Here is a 15,126-nt window from a genome sequence, read left to right as displayed (position 1 = left end):
AATCATGTTCTGATTTTCCACATTTTTGTGAGAAGTGTTTAAGTGTCTCAAAAATATTTTTGACTAAGTAGTTTGGACATCCACACAACTGTACATCATACTAGCATCTATGTCAGTCAGCTGTAAGCACCATCTCATGAGATCCCAGGTGCTTTCAGACCCTGTTAAAGCCAATGAAGGCTAATTATGGCACTCAGTATGGCATATACTTGAGCCATGAAGACATCGTAACACTGCCTACCTCAGGAAGTGAGCAGCAGAACAAGGACTGAAGCGCTGACACAAGGTGGCCCTGTCTGGAGCCAAGAGTTGGACTCAATGATCCTGATGAGTCCCTTCCAACTCATGATATTCTATGACTCCGTGAGTCTCAGCCATGCCTTCTGTGCAGGGCCCAGAGAAACACTGAAGTGCAAAGGGCAAAAAGGACAGGTCAGAATGGTTGGAGCTCCTCTATGCAATTTTTCTTGTAGGTCTTGATGAGGAGGTGCCACAAGGAGCAAAATAAACCAGCCTTATCCCATCTCTGCCCTTCTCCAGTGCAGCTTGGCCCCATGCTCTCCTCTCTGACGGAGCTTTCACCAGGGAGCATGGTAGGACTGCTCTCTGCAATCCACACATGCTCTTTAAATTCAATGTCTATCCATTCATTTACCCTCTCACCACCAAACTAGTCTGTCTTGTATCTGAAAAGGAAGAAGTTCATTCTGAAAGCCACAGCCAACATAAAACAAAATAAAGACACAAGAAAAGCATGGCCAGCAGGTCAAGTAAAGTGATCCTCCCCCTCTACTCTGTCCTCATGAGGCCACATTTAGAACCCTGTGTCCAGTTCTGAGCTCCCCTGTTCACAAAGGACAGGGATCTCCTATAAGTCCAGCAAGGGGCCACAAAGAAGATAAAGAGCCTGAAGCATCTCCCACACGAGGAACAGCTGAGAAACATAGGTCTGTTCAGCCCGGGGAAAAGAAGACTGAGAGGGGATCTGGTAAATGTTTGCAAATATCTGAAGGGAGGTGGGAGGCAAATGGATGAGGTCAGGCTCTTCCCAGTGGTGAATAGCGATAGGACAAGGAGTAATGGCCTAAAACTGGAACAAAGGAAGTTCTGTACTAACATGTGGAAGTAGCTTCTTTACAGTAAGGGTGATGGAGCACTAGAACAGGTTGCCCAGAGAGGTGGTGGAGTCTCCTTCCATGGAGATATTCAAGACCTGGCTGGACACTTACCTGTGTGAAAGGAAACCTGTTCTGGCCAGGAGGGATTGGACTTGGATGTTCTCTTGAGGTCCCTTCCAACCACTGAGATTGTGACATCCACGACTGATTAAGACATGTCTAATTGGATTTATTTACAGTCACTGTAATAAGTTCCACACGTACCTATCAGATAAACAGACGGTAGCCATATCACTCTTTTTAAGGGAATTCATCTCCTGAAGCTACACAAAGAACAGCCAGCACAGGGCCTGTGTGCTTAAAGAGCAGCTCAAAGAATGAGCTTATAGAGCTATAGTCTTCCCATTCCCTAGACAGATTCATCAAAAGCCCCTGCTGGATAATTGATGGAGCTACCCCAGAGCACAGGAGTAATAAGCAATAGATCATACAGTGGGAAGTGAACACAAGGTCTCCTTAATGACTACTTAACCCCACCAATCATGACGTCAACCTATCTGAAGCACGTAAGAGGCTGTTTTTGAAAGCAAAGCCGCCTGATGTCTTTAGATAACCTCTACTGATGATTGGGACTACTCCTGTATTGCTAAGAGTCAGCTGTGCAGCTGAGCAGTCCCATGGAAGGACTTAACCAGACCAGATGGTACACGCTTGTTTTCCATGTGCATGGGAACCAAAGGAACACTTCACGAAAGTAGCATGCGCAATAAATGTTACAGGCTGCTGCAGATGGGTCCCCAAGGCAAAGCTGGCATCATTACTTAGAGGGAAGACAAGCCACAGACCTTTGTTTTACAATCCCTTATACAGCTTACAGCCATCTTGCTGCCACAGTGCTCCCAGTACAGGGCACAGTGCATCTGCAGATCCAGCATCACGCTCACAGGGCTTTCCCCTTAATGGCCCGTCTGCACCAAAAGGATCTATTTCACCATGACCTAAGCATATTAAATTAGTGCAACAGCCATTACAAGCAAGGCTCTGGGGCCATATTTGATTTGAGGTGGCCTACATGCCCAAAAAAGCCTGGTTTGCTATCTCACTTGTGCCTTCAAACCTCTAAAAATACCTTCAGAAACCTGGCTCCAGGGCCCACAGGCCCTTTAGCTTACCTCTCCTCAGAGCAATAACACTGCCTACATCCCAACACTGCATCCAGCTCTCAGCTGAATCCCTCCCCACCCTCTCCCGGAGCAGTTGCCTGCTTTCAGGAACAATAATGCTCAAAGCAAGCTCTCCTCAGAGGCAGTTTCCCTGGAGAATACTCTCTGCTTCAACGCTCATCAAAATAGGAAGGAAACAGATTTTAAATGTTCTCCAATCTATTCTGCAAGCCATTTTGAAGCCTGAGTACGTATTTCTCTTTGAATGTTTTCTCTTGGGGACAGCGTGTAAGCACAGACTTGGCCTCTTTATAAAATTAACTGAGTATTTAGAAAAGAACACACAATGGCAATCAATATTCTGCACAAAGCAGGCGTTTCTCAAGATTTGCTCTCAACACAATCAAATGCAATGCAGGTATTATAAGTCCCCCATTGTTACAAGCAATTTTACAGCCAGCCACCCGGTGCACACAAGCATAACAGTGGTTCCAACCATGCATAAAGGGGGAGATTTAGGTTAGAAGCTGGGCAGAAACCCTTTGCTCAAAGGGCAGTGCACCTATCTTCTAATTCCTAGAAGCACAATAAAAACTAAAGACCCACATCTAAATGCCACCAAGACAAAGCAAGGTAATCAACCAGCCTCTGAATTGTTGTTACAAGTTTATCAACCTATTTCTTCAAAGAACCATGTACCGGTCTTGCCTGTATTTTCTAAACATACTAACAAAGATCTTGAAAGCCATGTGAATGGGAGTGCCCTCCTCTAGAATGCTATACCAGACCTACATCCTTTGTTAAGCCACTAAGATTCAGTTACTCTGCCTGAGATCTTACTACTGCCCCAATAATTATTACTGGCACATTACCGCACTGTGACACCCATGTACATGAAATGACACAAACACACACAGTGTAATTAAAAGCTTTAAAAGAGTGAAGTTGCCTTCAGGTGGAATGTAGACAACATGCTCACCTGTGCAACAAATAGGGGTGAAAATGTGTAGCGTGGTTAAGTCCCAGTGTTACTGACTCCCAGCAGAAAACGTGGACATCCCCACAACACTGTTAGTTACCCTCTACATCACAGGTTTCCAATGAGGACAAACAAGATCCACCTACAACGAAACAAACTTTCAAAGTGGAGTCACTGTCCCTGGAGGTGTTTAAGGAAACGTGTAGCTGTGGCACTGTGGGATATGGTTTAGTGAGCATGGTGGTGATGGGTTGGTGGTCGGACTTGGTGATTTATAGATCTTTAACGTTTCTATGATTCTACTCTGAAGGGTGACCTATGTGCCCACTGAACTCATCTTTTCAATATATCCTCTTGGTAATTTTTTTCACTTAGAGACACCTGATGCACACTTACTACTGTGAGGTGACCGTATTTATTACCATTAGAAGCGTATTTAAGAGATCTGCAGCATTTGGCTCACTCCCACGCTGACCTGAACTGTGTCTAAGCTGTATTCGTTTCAAATTGGGTTGAAGCCAAAGCTTCTGGAGACCAAACTTGCTTCATTTCTGATCCCTCAGCCAGCAGGAACAATGATTTATTTAACAATAAAAATCAGAGCAGACTGCTCAGACACATATCTCTGATTGCTGCAAGTCATCACCACCGCCTCTTCTGGCAGCCCAGAAACACAGGGGAAGAGGGGCACTCCAGCTATAGAGGGGCACTCCAGCTATTATGCCTTTCTCTGAGGAACAGCTCTGATTCAATGACAGAAGCTGACACCACCTGAGCTACAGGACACCCCTATTCCTCCCCAGGTTCCCTGACCAACACAAACCTCACGTTCCACCAATGGTGCCACTGCTCCATACAAGTACAGGCGGGGCTGGCATCAGCCAGACGACAGAAAGCTGAACAGAACGATGCACCTTTGCCCACATGAAAAAATAAATCCGAGTTTATATCCAATCGGAATTTAATACAAGTACACCATCTTACCAAATCCGGGACATGCACCCTAACATTGAACACTCCTCAGGTCTTTTGTGCTCAAAGTATTACTCCTCAATCAAAATATTTACTGAGTGTCAAGGGGATAAGGAAAGAACTGCTAGATGTGCTTCTCAAGACTGAATATTGCAAACCAGCAAGGAACCTAATGACACAAAGCACGTGGGGAGCCTTGAAAGCAGTAGAGCCCAGAGCACGTAGCTCTACAGGATGTGACAACTAAGGCTGAGATATGGACTGGTGAGAAATAAAGGAACTTCTGCCAGGTCTGACCTGGCACAATAAACAAGCAGAAAACAGCAAGGAGAGCAAGATATTCCAGTTGCTGTGGACCAGGTCAGATGAACTTAGCAGGCTTTATTAGCTTGGTCATACTGCAGCACCAGTAAGAGGCAGAAGACACCACAAGAGAGCAAGACACAGCAGGAACTACAAGGAACAGCACTCAGCAGAGCACAGATGCTTCCTACTCTGCAAAGCAAAGCTCTGCTAAAAGAAAGTTGAAAATGATGATCCACACCAAAGCTTCAGAAGCTGAACCAAAAGGCAACACACCCATCTTCAGGCTACAACCAGCGTAGCAACGCTCGAAGTCTGTCTCTCGTGTTAGTTAGGCATGTGAGGAGGTCATGCATAGCACCACAAGCAACTGCTTCACTCTCTGCTGACCTCTTAGTTCCATCTACTCACGTTCACAGGAGGATCCTCCAAAGGCTGCATCCACATGGTGTCAGTCTGGGCCTTGTCCAAGATCACCTCCCCTTTGAGGCACAGTTTTGAAAGACAGTGCAGAACAGCAAACACAGGTGAGCATCACTGAACGACCAAAGGAAGAGAGAAATTAGTCTCCCCACTAAGCCCAATCCTTATGAAAAGCTCAAGCTCAGGATTTTGTTATTGCAAGCTCATGAACTGTGCTGTGCCATCCTGACATCTTTCAAGGCTACGAGGTCTATCTGTCCCCCAAACAAGCTGGGGAAAGATACAGAGAGATTCCTTGGTGCTCGGTAACAGCGCAGAGCCGGGTGGTAAGTAGGGGGGCTGCGCCCTGAGGTGGGAGCAGCAATGCCTGCCCTCCGTGCGGCCGGGGCTCTACCGCAGGGCGCTGACGGCAGCGGTGGAATCGATCGCAGTACGGAAGGCGACTACCCTTCACATCAGCGCGGTCAGAACCCCAGCAGCCCCGCCGAGCCTGGAAGCGCACGGACACAGCCAAGCCTCCCATAACCGCAAGGCCACCTGCTCTTTGTTCGTGCTTTTCTAAGCGGGCGTCGTTACGCGGTTTCTCTCCCCCCAAACTCGTATCCCCGCGCTCCTACCTGCCCGCCCCGCCCCGCACCAACACCCCCGCTTTCTATGAAGCCCCGCAGCGGCGATCCCGGCCCGGGGAGAGAGACCAGCCGCTCCCGCAGCCCTCACCGGTGGAGGCCGCCCCCGCTCCGGGCGCCGCCCGCCCGCACTCACCGTCCGTCGCCATGGCCGCAGCCCGGCTTCCCGATGGCGGCGGCCGGGGAAGCGGAGCTCGGCCCGGGCCGCCGACAGCGGGGAGGGAACGCGCTGACCGACCCGCACGGCACCTCCCCGCCGCCCGCCTCGCCGCGGGGGGAGCCCCCGGGCCGCAAGGAGGGGGTCCCGGCCCCGCCGCCTCCTCGCCGCCCGCCCCCCGGGCACGGAGCCGTAAGGGCTGAAGGCGGCGCGGCTTTCCGGCAGGAGCGGGGCTGTAGCAGCCCGCAGCCCAGAACCACTGCCCGCAGCCCAGAACCACTGCCCGCAGCCCAGAACCACTGCCCGCAGCCGCGGGGTGCGCGACAGGGACGGCACGGCGTGAAACATAACAGACCCAGTTAGGGAGAACTGTCCGTTTCACCCCGTCTCTCCCAAAATGCTGCGCGACTTCCAACGCCTCGAGGTGTCCCGGGACCTCCCCGACATGGCACCTGGAACTGAGCTGCCGGCTGCGTGTAGCCCACAGCCGAGGGCCAGCTGAACACAGAGGGCTTTTCCAACCTTAGCGCTCCAGTGCATTTCTTCATACTGCTGTGACATGTGGGGTCCACATACACATTATACAGCTATGAAGACTGTTAGAAGCACTCTCAAACCTTTCCCACGCTAAACTTGCATAGAGACTACGTTTACGCAATGAAAACTATAGTGGAAGATGCCTTCCACTTAAGGTGCTTCTCAACTGATGGCACCTGAGCATTTCAAAGTATATCCCTGCTTTTCCATCACCCCCATTACACTGGTAACACGGCGTCCACACATTCAGATGTCCACACAGAGGATCCTATAGCTTTGCTATATGGATGGTGATTACTATGGTATGAACACCACTCTTCACTCTATTATGTTTTTGGCTTTTTAATGAAGCCCTTCCTCATTGTCCATAAATAAGGGTTTAAGTGCAATACTGGTGCTTAATTATTTTCTCCAGTGTCCAGCGTTTGTCACGTAGGCCCATTCCTCCTTACCAACTAATGCATTTACTACACACCCATTTTATATTCCAGCCCTTTATCTTTTCACTTCAGAGCTCCTTCATCAAGGTAAAGGCCCTTCCCTTCCTTCAGGCTCTGAAATACCTACCACACTAATTCACTCAGTTTAGGCCCCTTCTATGTCCAACAAAATCTTCTGTATTTCCACAAGAAATACCAAAGAGAATTTAAAAAAAACACAACAACGAAACAATGAAGTGGGTAATTAATTATCAATGGCCATAATGGAGTATTTAAGCCTATGGCCTTACAGGGCTAAATAGTGACACAAACGCTTCTGACTCTCAGCCTTTTTGCTCTTGCTGCAGCACTGTTGCCTAGCAATTGTTTCCCTGCTCTGTACCTTTTCTTGGTGCTAAGCTCCATGTTTATTTCCATTCCTACTTCTTCCATCTCATTGCTCAAACTGATAAAGATCATTTGGAATGCTAGTCCTGCCCTCGCACAGCTCGGTGTCACCTGCGAAAAACAAATATCTCAATAAACACACTGTGTTTCCTCATTCAAATATACAACAAAGCCAGGTCTGCTGGAGACCGAATACAATAAAAGCTTTATCACCAAGTTCATTTCCCACACCTCCAGGATCCTTGATAAATATTGCTGAATTTGCATGCTATAAAATATAGCAAGTAAACGGTGAGAAAGAATTTATTGTACAAATACAGGCAAGTATTTTGTGAGCTGTTCCTTCAAGAGTGTCTGCTAAAAAGCCATTGCAAGACAACATGAGTTCCAAGCAATTACTCACATTATACAAACTAAATACAAGAAGGAACCATCTTCTCTCTCTTCTCATATCACACAGTGCATAGCAACTTCTTCTCTCACAGGAATCAAGGCACCGGGTGCCACACCATGAGACTGTTTGAAGTACAGCAGTCAGTCCCAGTGTTCCAGTGTCACCTGTAGCTCTGGTCCCAGCCAGCTCCTGTTGTGCCTCCAAAGATACACAAACAAGCACTCTGTGGTACAGCTGACATTTACATGTTGTCACCGCAGTTCACATTAGTGTTCTCCAACTGGATCCTAATGTCTTCTTCTCCTCTTGGAGAGAGGTACTTCTGAAAGGAAAGAACAAACTTTTCAATCTATCTTCCCTCCTGGGAATAATTAAGATAGAATTAATTCTGCCCAGAAGAAGGAAATGAATGAGATGAGCTCCTGAGATTCCCTCCTAATCAATCTCTGCATGACTTCAAATATGGGAAAAGAAAAATCTTTCTATATTCTATGGCATATTATTATTATTTAATAAAATCCCATCGATTAACAAAGGACTGTGTTTCCAAACTTACTCAACTTTGAGAGCTTTCTGCTCCTCATAAACATCTTTAATATGGAATCCTTACAAAGTTAAACCTAAGTTTGCTTATGGGTATTTTTTAATGCTTCAAAACTTACTGCTAAAACTATTCAGAGAACTGAAGAACGTCCCTGATTTAGAGACAGAACATCACAACAACTTGAAGGAGCAGCAAATAACATCACGTACAATATAAAATGCACCACTGTGCCTTCAACCTGTCTAAAAGGTGAATGAATTCATATTGCCTGCAGCCACTTATGATGATCAGAGGATGTACTGCTTTGCTGTGAACGTATTTTGTTGTTATTTTCTCTTGTATGAAAATAACCTTTTGTTACATGCAGTTTTTAAGGTAAGTTAACTCCGAAATATGTTATTCTCACACTCATCTGCGTTGTCAGCCCTTTACACAAGTTGTACCTGACTCCTTGTTTCCCTTTAAATTATCCAATTAAATCCCATTCTTCCAGGTTAAGAGCAATTATCTTTGGTCTAGCTCTTAAGTCTGCCTTCCTCTATGTTAAGCAGGAGCTATCAGACCAACGACGAACTGCCAGTGGAAATCATTTTATGTACAAAAAGCACGACTCCCAGGGTTCTGCCATCATGTGTGCTTGCAACAAACTGTCAGAGCAAAGCTTCAGCTTTGATGCAACAGGTTACAGGCTGAAAACTAAGTTTGCTTTTGCAAGAAAGCAAAGCAAAGGTCCGAGATACCAATTTTAGTTAAAAAAGATATACAACATAGTACAGAGCAATTAACAAAACAAGTCCACAGTCTCATAGAATTTCAATCATGATACCTTCTGTATCTGAGCTATCCTCTTCTGTGATTACAGGCATCCCAATGTGGCGAGTAACAGCTTCCTTTTCTGCTTGCATCTGACCTGCAGACAGATTTTTTTTAGGAGAAAACGTCACCTTTGGGTTGTTTCTTTTTCTTTTTGCTGAGTTTGTTTTTTCACTTCTGTATCTTAGGTTCAGTAGTTAAAAGTCTGTTCTCTTGCATCTGTATTGACTTTCCAGTCAAAGGCTGTGGAGAAACACCTGTTTCCCTGTATCTCCATATGGCTCACTAGAAAAACCCTCAATAACAAGTAACTAGCAATATTAATCACCAGCACAGTTCAGAGATTATTCCAAAGTCCTCTCCTTATTCTCTTTCCAATACTACATCTGCTGTTCTGAAGTGAAGCAAAGGCAACACAGCCCTAATGCCCACCTCTGAAGAGGGCTGAATTTTCTCAGAAGCTCAGCACATCACAGGACAGACTTTGGAACTTCAAAAGTTTTGTCTTCAAAATGGTTTATTCAAAACTACTTCACTGCTCAATTTTAGTTAACCTCTCATAAACAGTGGGTCAAATGAAAGACTGAAACGGCTGAGCAACTTTTATCAGTTAGAAGCTGAACATCAGAAAGCTGACTTCCTTCAGAAAACAAAAGCCATTTCCCATGCCTTCAGAGCTGGCAGATAGAGAGGAAAGTGATATCTTTCAAGTCCAAAGGAAAAAAAAAAGAAAAGTAAAAGATGCACAAGCAGGGATGTACAAATACTTGGAATGTAAGCACAAAAAAACGATACCAATCCAGTTTCTTGAGATCCATAAATGAATGGCTTGGGTTGGAAGGGACCTTTAAGACCACTCGGGTCCAACCCCCTGCTATAGGCAGGGACACCTCCCTCCAGACCAGGTTGCTCACAGCCCCATCCTGCCTGGCCTTGAGTACTTCCAGGGAGGGAACATCCACAACCTCACTGGGCAACCATTCCAGTGTGTTACCACCCTCACAGTAAAGAATTTCTTCCTAAATGCAATGGAAAAGAACCTCTGGTTTCCAGAGAACCTCTTTTCTCTGCTGGCTGTGGTCTCCTACTGCTTTTTTTCCTTCGTCTTGGAGATTTCCCATAATCCGAGCCCGATTCAGAAGATTCTAATATTACTTGACGATGTCTTCTGGATTTGGAGACCTAAAAGGAGTAAATATATGTAAAAACTATTAAAAAAGAAAACTTAAACTGCTCTCGCCATGTGTTATTGTACACCACTTAGTGCTTCATTCATAGGTCTGAAGTACTATTCATTCTGAAGCTCTATTTCATAATGAATTCTCCAACAAACTATTTAAATAAACAAAGAATGATGCAATGTTTATCATAGGTCCACCATAAGAAAGATAATCCAACAATATTTTTTGAGTAGTACTTAGAGAAACAACGTTCCAAAAGTTTCCAATTGGTTTTAAACCCCCAAGTTCCATTTTTGCAAGGATCTACACAGCTTCGAACATCTGAGCCTCAAGGAACCATTAAGCTCAAGTACTTTCTCATTCCATTTACTTCAAATTCCATCTACTTAAAAACAGAGCACAGACATGAAAAAATACCTTGTAAATGAAAACCTCCAGGCACAAACCATACTGGCACTGTTTCTATAAATCTAACAAGAATAATAAGAACCCCACATTTTCCCTGCGTGTTACATATGGAAACTAGAACACTCAAAAGCTGAATTACAGAGTGCACTTTTAACTCCTTCCCTTCTGAGCGACTGTTTATATTGTTAATCCTTGAAATTATCATTTAAAATAACCGCATCCCTATCATCAAATTTTATACCTACCTCAACAGCTGCAGAATAAGACTTTTGTTTGATTCTAGCCAAAGCGTCTGCTCTTTCAGAACCCTGTAAAGAATCGAAAGCATTACTTAGAAAAAGGTTTCATTTTCTACAACAGTAACATGAAATTGAACTCTTAAACCAGACTTCAGCAGTATTTCATTGTAGCCGTAATTCCCTAATAAACGGTGACAAATTGTATCGTAAATAAAGTTCAATTTCCATCAAAAACGTGAAGCTTAATTTGGTTGCTTTTAGTTCCGCAGCTCAGGAACAGAAAATAAGATTTGAAGCTTCACTTCTTAGTCAGATTCACAGATAGAACAAGCAGGCAAATACAACACAAGGGAATTTTATAGCATTAAAAGGGGTTCTTGCATTTAGGTGAAACTCTGGGAAGAATCACAAAGTGTTTGGTGAAGAAAATACAGCTCCTTCCCTTCCTTGCCTGAAAGGGGCCCGTATCTTTTTATTACAAGCATCCCAGAACTATCATAGCAATGAATGCTCAAAGCTTAACAGAAAACAACACAATTTAACATAAAAATCCCAACTCCTCTAATTATTACAGGAACTTCCTCTGACTCTGTCAAGCCGCCTTGCCAATGATGTTAAGAAATTAACAGATTTTGCCTGTGCAATGTAGCAAACAAGTTTGTTTTTCTTACTTCTGATCTTAGTGAAGTTCCTTCTCCTCTGTTTGGCATTTCATCAGCTTCTTTAGCTTTCAGTAACAACTTCTGAAAAGAACCACGCAAAACAGAGTATAATTTTAAATGTCAATCATTCACAAAGCAGTAACCACATATGCCCATTTTCTTCACTAGTCTTATACCTGACCTTGACTTTACCTTGACCACAAACTGCTACAGAGGTATTTCGTGCAGTCATTCTAATACCATCCACAAATCACCTATTTCAGGGCCTACTTTTATGCAAACATTTCTGTTACCATACAGCCAGTATCACATACAAGCCACCGTCCTTTTCCCCAGACCATTACACAGAGTTTTCTTCATTCCATGCCTTCAGCGCTCCAATTCCTTCTCCTCAAACTGAGATTCCCACTCTACACCAGTTCTTACACGCTCACATAATCTGTTAAATTGCCACAGCACAATGGCTGGTATTACCTACCAGTCTGTTCTGCTGCCATTCCTGATGTTCCAAAGCTATGTCTTTAAGGGAAACTACAAATTCATCTTTTATCAAGCTCAGGGCCTTGTCTGGCTGGGATTTGTCAGCTGATATGGCACATTTCATTTTCTGATAGTGCTCGTGAATATTCATCAGTTCCTAAGAGAGGAAAAGAGGCACTTTTCAGGAAAAAGATTACAGCAGTAAAGCGATATGAGTTCTCACTGAAGAAAAACCAGCATTGTGCAATCTAAGGAGACCACTGAATTAGCAGAAGTGTTAGAAATAGATCTTTGATATCAGTTCTGTTTCAGAGAGCCTAGCAGTAATATTACCTAGCGCTTCCCCATCAGCGCACCAAAAAAGCAAAAGAAGATACGGTATCTTTTGTAGTTTAAACTAAGGAGGAAGTCTCAGTGATTCCAAGGACCAGCTCTCACTGAGGTCTCCTTTTCTCATCTCTTCTGAAGAATCACTTCACAGCCTTCCCAGGCCAACCTTTCAGTGATAACTGGATGCTTTTAAGCAAGGATTGTAACCGAGTTACAATGTGCAGTGCAAGCTATAGCCTGCTTGAATCACTGTTTTGTTTTTTACAGAACTATTTTATGTGTTAAAGGAAACCAAGTTTTAAACAGAGAAACAGAGGTTAGATAAGGCTGTAACCTTGCAGACGATTAAGGTTTTATTACCTGTACCCGGCCTCCAGCTGCAATCTGCAGACACAACAAAACAAACCTGCTTTCTGCAACTCATCATTTCCCCTTTTTCTCTTCCCCCCCAAGTGACAGTTGGCCATTTTCTCCTTTACATCTTATTGAGGCAAAGCCAGGAAACATAAGAGTGTGTGGTACAGGTACCACATGGTAACAACAGGTACAAAAGTTCTTCCAAATTAAATACTGTGTTTCTGAATACTCAGAAAAATTGCTAGGACAGGCTTTCACCTTAGTCTGCATCCCATAAGAAATGCACAAAGGACTATCTTGAACTAATTAGAGAATGAATAGCTTTTCAATAACAGGAAAAACAAATAAAGAAAGCCAGAAGTTAAGCCATAGTTTAAAGTTACTGTACCTCCAATACATCATTCGTGATGAGGCTGCTTACTCTGTTACTTGGATCTTTAAATTCTTCTTTACATTCATTTTCCTGGATCTTCTTCTTAGTTCTGTAGTTTAGCTAAAGCAGGAGACAAGACTTTGTAACTCGAATGGTCAACTGAAACCACTCCTACTCTTGAAGTTTTAACAGCTCCTGAAGATATTTTATTAGAAACAGTAGGTTGTTAAGAAAATAACTCACTAGTTTTGGCATTGCTGTGAAATGGAACGCTCTGGCACGACGCAGTGTCCTAAAGATGTACGCTGCATCATAATGCTGAGAATCTATCAGATCCCGTTGAAAGCTCTGGACTTCAGGCCAATCCTTGAGTGCAATTCTGATCTGCAACAAATCAGCTGTGGACTGTTACGCTGCCCTGCTCAAGAACGTCATTCTCATTCCTTGCTTTCCCTCCTCCCATCTCCTCAGCCCACTTCATTTTTGCTCTACCTAAGACACCTTCTGGGACGATTCCCAAACTCTCCAACGTTTGCCGTATAACAGTGGCTTTAAAATTGCCTAAATTCATCCCTGTAAAACGACTCTTCTATAATTAAGATTGAGATGCGATGACATCACTGTAGAACACTTTGCTTCCTGTGTAAGGAATTTGGACTCAGTTGTGCACAACATACACAACTGCTTCCGCAGAAACCACCTGCACTGACTTTCTAACTCATCTCTATACCAACCTCCTCTCCTAAAGGCAGTCAGAAGGCAGGCATTGCTCAGACAAATTCCCACCTATTTACAAATTTAACCGGTCGTCATTTTGTTGAAATGCTAATAAACAACTGTCATGGAATTCTCTCCACATTTGATGAGAACATTCTAAGTTCCCACTGACTGTGGAGAAAAACCTCGGTGTCCTGGAGGACAATAGGATGTTCCATGAGCCAGCAGTGTGCCCTTGTGGCCAAGAAGGCCAACGGTGTGCTGGGATGCATTAAAAAGAGCATGGCCAGCAGGTCGAGGGAGGTTATCCTTGCCTTTCTACTCTGCTTTACTTGAGCCACATCTGGAGCAGTGTGTCCAGTTAAAGAGCCACAGAGATGAATGGGGACATGGAGCGCCCGTATGAGGAAAGACTGAGAGTCCTGGGACCGTTCAGCCTGGAGAAGACTGAGATCTCATTGCTGTTCATAAACATCTAAAGTGTGGGAGTCAAACAGATGATCACAGGCTCTTTATAGTGGTACCCAGCAACAGAACAACTGGCAACAAGCACAAACGAACACAGGAACTTCCACACAAACATGAGGAAAAACTTCTCTACTGTAGTGGTGCCAGATGATCGTAGCAACCCCTTCCAACCTCAGTAATTCCATGAGGACATCTCACATCCCGCACCTCCTGAGGAGGCTCGGTAAGTTACCTTTATTTTTGGCTGGCAGAGCTGCGTGTTGTAGAGCCCATAGAGAAGGTACAGAGCACCAACTCGGATCTGGAAGGCATTCGGCGGCAAGAAGTACTGCTGTGCCAGCTCTAAGGTCTTCTTTGTGATCTTATTCCTCTCCAGAGCTCTCATCCTACCACTACAGCAAACAGAAAGGAGCACACTGCAGTAAATGACTGTAAAAGCACAGGTGTCACAGCATCCATAATGCAGCAGCAAGCTTCAAGGACTTTAATATGTTACGGCAGGGCTGTGCTTTATGTGCTCTAAACAGCACTGCGTGTGGTAAATTAGATTCGGGGCGGAAAAAGGCAACGATCTACGTTATATTGCTTAATGCCAACCCGCAAGGGCAGGGCAAGGCAGGGCCGGTCACTCACTGGAAGATGGTGTGGAAGCGGCGCTCCCGCCACAGCTCAGCAAAGCGCTCGAAGCGGACGGTGTCGGCTTCCTGGAAGGCACCGAGCAGCGCCTCGCAGTCCTCCTGCAGCCCGGGCACGGCGCTCATCGCCCCGCCGCGCAGCTCAGCCCAGCTCAGCCCTCCTCACAGCCCTCACACACCTCACAGCTCAACCCGCCGCCATTAACGAACGGCCCGGCCGCCCCTCAGGGCGGTTGCGCGGCTCCCGGGCATGCGCGCTGCTCCCTGCGGGAGCTCTCCGTGAGGGCGGGCGGCGGGGCTGTGCTGTGCTGTGCTGGGGTGCGCTGATCCGGGCGCTCCCCGCATGCAGTGCCACACGTAGGCGGGCGGGGAGCGGGGGGCCGCGGCTGCCGGGCTGCACGTAGAGTGGGTGGGCGCGGC

The 15,126-nt window shown here is 45.3% G+C and overlaps 2 protein-coding genes across 6 annotated transcripts in view; both read right to left on the bottom strand.

The window, feature by feature from the left end:
* Positions 1–6,088, bottom strand: part of SYT16 (synaptotagmin 16) — a 100,952-nt gene extending 94,864 nt beyond the window's left edge. For 2 of the 4 annotated variants that reach the window (XM_072338728.1, XM_072338731.1), the window contains exons 1-2: positions 5,721–6,087; positions 4,947–5,072 (exon numbers count right to left, since the gene is read on the bottom strand). The gene's annotated coding sequence lies outside the window, so the exon portion shown is untranslated. Of the gene's footprint in view, positions 1–4,946; positions 5,073–5,575; positions 5,658–5,720 lie in introns of those variants that run through there. The other 2 variants (XM_072338730.1, XM_072338729.1) reach the window with 2 other exon arrangements.
* A 526-nt stretch (positions 6,089–6,614) lies between these two features.
* Positions 6,615–15,047, bottom strand: SNAPC1 (small nuclear RNA activating complex polypeptide 1). 2 transcript variants are annotated; one of them, XM_072339376.1, is made up of 10 exons: positions 14,705–15,047; positions 14,304–14,463; positions 13,130–13,270; positions 12,902–13,006; positions 11,825–11,983; positions 11,356–11,427; positions 10,691–10,753; positions 9,897–10,038; positions 8,870–8,953; positions 6,615–7,821 (listed from the first exon to the last, which is right to left on the bottom strand). In XM_072339376.1, the coding sequence occupies exons 1-10, from the start codon at positions 14,830–14,832 to the stop codon at positions 7,787–7,789; spliced, it is 1,089 nt and encodes a 362-aa protein (XP_072195477.1). In that variant the 5' UTR covers positions 14,833–15,047; the 3' UTR covers positions 6,615–7,786. The 2 variants fall into 2 exon arrangements, with proteins under 2 accessions (XP_072195477.1, XP_072195478.1); XM_072339377.1 differs by having other exon boundaries at positions 9,915–10,038; positions 14,705–15,036.
* Positions 15,048–15,126: the final 79 nt, after the last annotated feature.

This window comes from Excalfactoria chinensis, chromosome 5 (genome assembly GCF_039878825.1).
Source record: "Excalfactoria chinensis isolate bCotChi1 chromosome 5, bCotChi1.hap2, whole genome shotgun sequence".
Taxonomy (NCBI): domain Eukaryota; kingdom Metazoa; phylum Chordata; class Aves; order Galliformes; family Phasianidae; genus Excalfactoria; species Excalfactoria chinensis.
The sequence above is the reverse complement of the archived record's forward strand: the minus strand, read 5'-3'. Positions and strand labels throughout refer to the sequence as shown.

What these genes read in the sequence shown, in the direction of transcription:
- SNAPC1 (XM_072339376.1), bottom strand. Translation starts at nt 14,832, where the DNA reads ATGAGCGCCGTGCCCGGGCTGCAGGAGGACTGCGAGGCGCTGCTCGGT. An exon ending in AATGGCAGCAGAACAGACTG is followed by an intron (nt 11,428 to 11,824) that starts GTAGGTAATACC and finishes GGTTCTTTTCAG; the next exon opens with AAGTTGTTACTGAAAGCTAA. An exon ending in AGGTTCTCTGGAAACCAGAG is followed by an intron (nt 8,954 to 9,896) that starts GTTCTTTTCCAT and finishes ATCTGTCTGCAG; the next exon opens with GTCAGATGCAAGCAGAAAAG.